The 7,930-nt window shown below is 30.3% G+C and overlaps 4 protein-coding genes across 6 annotated transcripts; 1 reads left to right on the top strand and 3 right to left on the bottom strand.

Annotated features, from left to right (window-relative positions):
• Positions 1-54: 54 nt before the first annotated feature.
• Positions 55-1,090, bottom strand: LOC126914088 (coiled-coil domain-containing protein 115-like). Its single transcript, XM_050717576.1, has 2 exons — positions 933-1,090; positions 55-790 (listed from the first exon to the last, which is right to left on the bottom strand). Exon 2 carries the CDS (start codon positions 722-724, stop codon positions 221-223), a length of 504 nt encoding a protein of 167 aa, XP_050573533.1. The 5' UTR covers positions 725-790; positions 933-1,090; the 3' UTR covers positions 55-220.
• Positions 1,091-1,170: 80 nt separating this feature from the next.
• On the top strand, positions 1,171-2,476 carry LOC126914080 (MRG/MORF4L-binding protein). Its single transcript, XM_050717560.1, has 4 exons — positions 1,171-1,316; positions 1,467-1,588; positions 1,665-2,022; positions 2,089-2,476. Exons 1-4 carry the CDS (start codon positions 1,211-1,213, stop codon positions 2,241-2,243), a joined length of 741 nt encoding a protein of 246 aa, XP_050573517.1. The 5' UTR covers positions 1,171-1,210; the 3' UTR covers positions 2,244-2,476.
• A 136-nt stretch (positions 2,477-2,612) lies between these two features.
• LOC126914108 (40S ribosomal protein S28) lies at positions 2,613-3,087 on the bottom strand. Its single transcript, XM_050717608.1, has one exon. It carries the CDS (start codon positions 3,005-3,007, stop codon positions 2,810-2,812), a length of 198 nt encoding a protein of 65 aa, XP_050573565.1. The 5' UTR covers positions 3,008-3,087; the 3' UTR covers positions 2,613-2,809.
• A 331-nt stretch (positions 3,088-3,418) lies between these two features.
• LOC126914053 (stromal membrane-associated protein 1) lies at positions 3,419-7,758 on the bottom strand. 3 transcript variants are annotated; one of them, XM_050717513.1, is made up of 9 exons: positions 7,618-7,758; positions 7,309-7,449; positions 6,591-6,724; positions 6,322-6,489; positions 6,030-6,234; positions 5,675-5,950; positions 5,291-5,577; positions 5,067-5,213; positions 3,419-4,995 (listed from the first exon to the last, which is right to left on the bottom strand). In XM_050717513.1, the coding sequence occupies exons 2-9, from the start codon at positions 7,424-7,426 to the stop codon at positions 4,876-4,878; spliced, it is 1,455 nt and encodes a 484-aa protein (XP_050573470.1). In that variant the 5' UTR covers positions 7,427-7,449; positions 7,618-7,758; the 3' UTR covers positions 3,419-4,875. The 3 variants fall into 3 exon arrangements, with proteins under 3 accessions (XP_050573470.1, XP_050573469.1, XP_050573468.1); XM_050717512.1 differs by having other exon boundaries at positions 7,309-7,527; positions 7,618-7,747; XM_050717511.1 differs by lacking the exon at positions 7,618-7,758 and having other exon boundaries at positions 7,309-7,611.
• Positions 7,759-7,930: the final 172 nt, after the last annotated feature.

Here is a 7,930-nt window from a genome sequence, read left to right on the forward strand (position 1 = left end):
TGATGAACCAATAGTAAAAGTTCTGCGTAGGTAATAAATGAAATTTTTAAATCGTATTGGGTAGCAGACTTTATCACATGTATTTTTATTAATTACAATTGTTTTGATATAAATTTTACTCATACAAAGAAATATTTACAATTACAAACATAACAATTTTTTTGTAAAAAATAGCTAATAAGATAATATAACAAGACAAAATGACAAAACCTATGGAATTTTATATTTTAGTGTCATTTGTTGAACAAGAAGTTTGTTTTAAAAAATATAAAGATTGTAATTTATCTACTACAGAAGCAATTTCTGCTTGTATATTTGCTGCTCTCACAATAAGATAAAGAGATTCTTGAAAACGTTTTTGTGCAATTCGTAAACTCTGTGGAACCAACACTCCAAACCATTTTATAGGATCTTGTATCTCGTCTTCACTTTTATCCAATCTCTTTAAGCTTATGTCAAAATTTGGAACTATTTTGCCAGTTTCCTCAGTCAACTTTGTCTCCAATTCAAACAGTGTGACTACTCTCTCATTGTCAACAGGAACCTGCAAAACACTTATACTTTCTTTGCCTCGTATGTATTTAGCCTTAGCTAATTCAATGTAACCATCACGTAGTATTCTCTCAATTTGGACATCAATATCAATCTTTTCTTGCATTAACTCCAGATTACGCAATAAATTTTCATCAATAGCTTTACATATGCCATCTATGCTTTCATGCATATTGTGTACTATCAGATACTATTAACACAAATTAGTAATACCTGATTACAATGAGTGGAATAGTACCTAAAATATACAAATAAAAATATAATGCATATTTATATATATTATAATGTATAATATAATGTTATATGCTCTTCATTATCATTTTGTTAATGATAATAACATTTATCTATTAGATTCATACATTTTTTTATTTAATACATACCAAGTATGACAATTATTTCTTTTTATAGCTGATAACTTGATAACAAATTGATATTTTTTCATAAGTAATTGTTTCTAATTTTATAAAATCTATTATTTCGATAATTTTATATGTAATTATGATTCATATATATCAGATTTTTAAAACAACAATATACTACACAATGTTCTAAAGCTAACAAGGTTGTAACATTTGGCTACACTGCTTGCATCACCATTGATATTAAAGAATGTGAGCGTATAAAATTGATACATCCTGTAATTTTATGAAAATTAACGATGGCAGTTAAAGAGAAACAAACAGACGCCTCTGTCGATGAAATAGACTGGAATGTTGAAAATGAAATTCAATTATTCTTTGCTATGAATGGACATAAGCCTGTTGGTAAGATCTCAATTCACACAATGACATTACCTAGGTTATGTTTACATTGATAACAAAAAGTAGTATTCATAATTTTATGTAATATATGTAAGTTTATGCAAAAGAGATATAGCTAGCTACTAAGATTTTATTATATATTTGCCTTTTAAGGTATTAATAAATATTTTCATATGGTCTGCATATGGGAAAAATTTCGTGCTGCCATTCACAAGGATGTGTCATTAAAAATAATTTGGGAACATTTGGAATCAATGTATGATCTAATGGCTCTGGTACTTACTATTATGTTTTAAAAAATTACTTATAATCGTTTAAAATAATGTTGATAATGTATTCAAAATATTCCAGGATGATATGGAGGATTTACCATTTCCTAGTCAAGAGATAGATTTCTCTTTACCAGAAGAATTTTTGGGACCTCTTAAATCTCGAAAAAGAGAGGAACCAGAATTAAAGCTGAAAGAACAAAGGGAAAAATTTAAGGAGCTTAAGAAAGATAAAGAAATTAAAGATCCTACGAAAAAAGAAACTGTTCTTCGTGACCTTAAAGGAAGTAAAGACATTGATAAAAAAAAAGAAGAATTTAAAAAATATGTAAAGGATATAGAATTAAAAAAGGATAAGCTTAGAGAAATAAAAGATGTTAGGAAAGAATACAAATCTTCTAAGGGCCGGTCAAAGGGAAAGGACGATCTTGAAGAAACTGGTATATGTTTATTTGTCCTCAATATTTTTAAGTGCATCTAAAACATTACATAATTTCTTTTTTTAGCTTCAAATGGCAAAAAGGAACGTAAGGACTCTGATTCTGGTCGTGAAAGTTTGAAAAGAGGTCCAAAACGACCAACTAGGCAAAGTATGGATAGTACATCTAAAGCATCTTCCAGTCCACGTGATACACCTCCACCAAAACGAAGAAGGATATAACAATTTGTATAAAATTATTTTACTTGTACCTTATATTGTGTATAAATATTGCATTTTAACGTATGAAGAAAATGTGAATCATGTATTTTTCTATATATGAATTGCATTAGGTCTTAAAGGAAAGACTATCTTGAAATCAAATTTTATAAAAAGAACGTAAACTAAATCACTGTAAATATAACATATTCTGTAATCAATACAAGAGAAGAAAGTATTAAATGTATGAAAACTTATGTACATATAATTTTTTCATAAAATACACGAGCATATTAATTAGAACCAATACGATTTATTAAATAACTTGCTGTTTGCAACATCACATTTGTAGAATCAAATATGTGAAAGTGTGAAAAATAATACAAAATTAAATATTCAATCAAATATTAGCCAGTATTTATTACAAAAGTTGGAAACATCTTCATTGACAGTGATTCTTTGAAACAAGGCGGCTCGTGCTATTGGAGTAGTTGGATCGTCCCAATTTTGTTGATGGAATGAATTGTATCGTTTGAGTCCAGACACTGTTGGTGACTTTCACGTGCTGGCAATTCATTTTCCTTATGTGCTTATCGAAGTCTTCTTGCTTCACGTTCAGATTCCAACAAGGTTAATAAATCACCTTCTCGTACAGGGCCTTTCACGTTTCGGATAATTTGACGATTTTGCTCACCAAGAAATTCAACTTTTACTTGCGTACATTGCCCTTGTGAGCCAGTTCTTCCTAGGACTTTTATGACACGAGCCAAAACCACTGGTTTATCCATGATTCTCTCACGTGGCTTTCATGCGATACCGAAGAGAGGTTTCACGCAAATGAAGGAATTTCTCCCTCTTCGCAGTCCAGTAAAAATGGCAACTTCCGGCGAGCTTCTCCAGTAGTATCATTAAATTTAATTTAGAAAATTTTAAACGATAATGGTTAATGTAAAAAAATATAACTATATAGTTAGTGATATAGAACGTGTATTTTGTAAAGATAAGAATTATTTGATTGTCTTAAACATAAATAATTAATGTGGTCTATCTACTAATGTATAATACGTAGATGGCGCTTTGAATTTAAACATGTTTTCAATGTTACCACATGTAATTTAAAAATAATAACGAAAATGTTATAAGTATTGCTTAATATTATTATTTCATTTAGTTATCATAGGATTGAAAACATTTAAAGATTGATTGATTGCTCAATTGTTATTGAAGTTTTATAAATTATACATTATACATTTTTTTTTCTGTATTTTGACAACGTGTATTTGTACTTATATCAGTTTTACAATATGTTAATTTTTCTCGATGCAACAGTAAGTCACAAGTCCTAATTAATTTAGATTGTATGATAGTTCATAATTATTTATAAAATTACATAAAAAAATCTTTTTACATTTGTATCATGCATCTTTTCTTCAACTACATGATCACGTATTACTTGATAAGATAAAAATTCAATTCAATAAAACATGACTGTGACGGATAATATGTTTAGAACTTATTGTCAAGTTTCAATATTTATCATATTGTACAGTAATAAATTACATAATTTTTCAACAGGTAAACATCCAAACCTGTTTTACATAGAATTTTAATTCTCATCAAACAATCAATCGTAATTAAAATTTAGTTCTAAATGCATAAAATTTAAAATAGTACGTTTTTGTAGTATTTCATGTATGCTATAAGAATCAAGGTGTAGACAATATGTTTAGTTTGTTAAGTCTCCGCCATTAGATATTAACAAAAACACTAAATACATTTTGACAAGACGTATTAATAATACTTGCTAAAGAATATTAAGGTCTAAAATGTTCCTTAATCTACAATCAACGTTGCAGTTTAGCGCTCCAAGCAACACACTACTGAAATAGTAACAATATCGCTAACTCTTTAAAACACAAGACATATTTTTTCCAGTTGTTATAAAAATCAGTATTAATAGCACATAAACATAGCAAACAAATTTTAAACCATTCAATACATTTCGATTACGTACAAACATTGCAACATTATGCTAGAAAATAAGTCTGCTTTTGGAACGAGAAAAGTCACGGTTTAAGTAAATTAGCCTTTGATATATAATTTATCAAAGAACTTTAACAGTCCGTGAAAACTGTTATATATCTGATTTTCCTTTATGTTTCGGGGTAAAAATGAACTATATCGCAAACTATGCTTATCGTACTAAAGATGCTTGTACTTGTTTAAGTATAATGAAATCGTTTGCTATAATGAAGGTGGACCCTGACATACATTCATCGTGAATACAAAAGCACCCATTTTTAGCAAATAATACAATTACATTGTCAAATACATATATACTGTACGTCATGAACAACTCTTTATAATCAGTCAAAAATTCGTTTTTATTTGTAGTTCCCACTTTTCCAACAATTACGTTGAAAGCTAGCAAAGCTTTAGAAGAAAAACCTTTTAGGCTCAAAATACTGTATGCATTCACGAATTAATTTTCAAAAATGACAGTATTCGAGTACTCTTCATTTGTGTCTTTCTTGTGTTATATCCCAGAGATTTCCAAACTAATATGGAAATTTAATCATGTTGGGTAACAAACATTCGACACTAGTGTACAACACTGAATGGAATAATCAATCAACTAATAATATCCATAAGACTTTTACTGCCATAAATTGGTGGAAAGTGTTTGTCCAGGAAGTGTAGTTGTAGCAGCAGATTTCCCTGGAGTACTTGAAAAATTCGTGCCACCTAAAGAAAGTTGCGCCATTTGTTGCGGTAACTGAAATGTAAATATAGTCATCATTGTCATTACAAGAATTTATATTACATATAAGTAACAAATTTATATACCTGTGGGCCAAATGTAACAGATTGTTGCTGTTGTTGAGACGTTAAATTGAAAAAAGGATTGCTACCAGGAGCTGGTTGAAGATTTTGTGTTAACATTCCACTCCAACCATTATTACTATTAATATTAGACTGTCCTAATTGCATCACCTAACAATACATAAAACAATTAGTTTATCGACAAATAACTCCAATATGTGTAGCTTGCCACACACAAATTTATGTACCATCTGGGATTGCATTGTAATGGCAGGGTTAGGTACACCATTCATCTGATTTATCTGGCCTACATGTAAACAGTTCCCTAAAGTATTTGATGCCACTGGTCCTAATGAAGTAGAATTCACTGTAATTTGATTCTGAGTGATAGGTAGTTGATTAGGTGTAACAGACATCTGGGTGGGAAGTTGAGTCAAGGAACTTTGTTGATTTGGAAAATTAGTTTGTTGACCAAATGGTACTACAGTTGGTATTTGATTATACTGAACGGTAGATTGTTGAGCATACATTCCACCTAAAACATGAAATACAATTACAAAAAAATACAAAATAAAAATTGTATCCATATTTCAAACTCAGTGGTGTATTTAAATTAGCAAATGTATGTATACCAGGAACTGCAAACATTGCTGATTGTTGATTACTTGGTGTACCATACAAGGCTAAAATACTGTCTTTGGACATTTTATTTTTTTCTTGAGGTGATGGTGCTGGTTGATCGAAAAAACTTTCTTCTTCACTTTTACTGATTGTTGTTGATGCATTTGTAGTTGTATTAGAAGTACTATTACTTGTTGAAGCTACTGAAGCTGGAGGTGCAGATAAAAAGGAGGAAAATATATCATCTCCAGCACCATTTACACTTGTTTGATTTTGTGCTGGAGCATCTATTAAAAATTTGTGTATCTTTAGAAATATAAGTTATATTTAATATCATTATTGAAATCTAAGGGAAGAAATATATACCTAAGCCCAATAGGTCTAGAGTTGCAGAATTATTTGCTCTATTAGGTTTAGGACTAACAGAACTTTTAGGTTTTGGCAACTGAGGCACTACTTCTGGTTTTTTTACAGGTGGAAGTATAGGTTGATTATTTGAAGTTTTAGAATTTTCCTTTTTCCTCCTACGTTGTCTTTCTGCTTCTTCATCAAGCTCTTTATCCCAATTGACCTACACATTTATTAAAGAATTTATTTGTATTTGAATTTTTATTATACTTTAAGAGCAGTTGATTTTTTTTAAATGTGATAGTGTTACCTTTGGTAAAGGAGGTGGTACCCATTCCCTGGCTATATATTTTTTATGTTCATACTTTGCACGAATAAAACTTTCAAGACTACAAACTGTTTGAGGTCTTCGAAAACTATCTGGAAGATTTGCTTCATAAACTGCTCTTGCACGGGAGTTACCCATTTGTTGTAAACTCTAAAAATAAAAATGTGTTACATTTATCATATGTTACACATGTGTTATAAATAATATTCATAATTAGAACCTAGGAAATAAAGATATAGCTATAAACATACCACTACTTGTTCTGGTGTCCATGTATCTAAGTTAACAGATTTTACTTTACTTATATGAACTCCAAGATTTCTATGTATTCCAGCACAACGAATACACAAGAATATACCTAGATTCCAACTAGCCCATCTTGGTCCTATGAAACATACATAAATGTGAAACTAATGCATATAATAAAAGAACATATTTGTACTTAATTTTTAAACAATATTTAACAATATAGATAAAGAAATACAATGCCATAAAATTTTATTTGTACAGAGCGTATATACCATAAGAAGAGTACAATTTAACAGAATTTGACATAAAATGAATGACATTAAAGATTCAGGTTATTTAAAGGTTTATTGATATGTAAAATACACGAAATAAGGAAATGATAAGGAATGGTAAGTGTCACTTGTCTGAAAAGTTCTTTATTAGAGATTCACAGAAAAAAGGAGAACAAGTATACGAATAAAGAATGAATAACGAGGAAACCACGGCGACGTTCACTCGTAATCGCTGTCATCTAAGGTTTTGTCACAGAGGAATTAAAAATCTATAATGTCTTACTAGGCGGAACTAGGTCGTTTTCAAATCAATATCGATGACTTAGATGAACCGTTACATATAAAAATACAATTTTGTAATATTTGCAGGGAGTGGATAGAATAATGAGGGTTCATCGGTCGAAAGGAAACAAGACATCGCTAGAAAATATACAATTGACGCACGAACCTTTTGCATCGCAGTCGACACAATACTTATTATCCTCATCACGTAGCATTTGTATCAAAAGATTTTGACATTTCTCTTGTATTTGCTTGGAACGTTCTTTTTCCAGGCGGGACGTCATTTCTATACAGTGACGAGGTTTTCCTGCACACAGATCCAAAACAATGTTTTCTTCTTACAATGCTGGACACATACCACATACGAGAATCGCCAAGTAGTATGCTGTAATGGTCAGCGAACGCCCCCGATAGTTCAATTCGTTACTCACAGAAACGTCATGTAGTTGAAAGAATTCTATTCGATTGTACTTACACTCTCGTTCCAATATCTGAAACGAAATAATGAGTAGATCGTCAACGATAACGACTCTAACATCTATCTCGTGTTTCTATCTATCGATACCTTTTTGAATCGTGTAGTCACTATAATTCAAGTAAGCAAGTATATACTCTACTGCTCTATCGATAAGCCACGTAATCAATTCGTATGTATGTGAATTCAACATGTGCTTCATTATAACACAGACGATATATTATATACATAGATAAATCTAATATTCAATGTATTTTGTATCATACGATTTATGGGATTTCCAATCCTTTTACTAGTAGTTAGTGGTTTAGTT

The sequence above is a fragment of the Bombus affinis genome, chromosome 3 (assembly GCF_024516045.1).
Source record: "Bombus affinis isolate iyBomAffi1 chromosome 3, iyBomAffi1.2, whole genome shotgun sequence".
NCBI lineage: Eukaryota > Metazoa > Arthropoda > Insecta > Hymenoptera > Apidae > Bombus > Bombus affinis.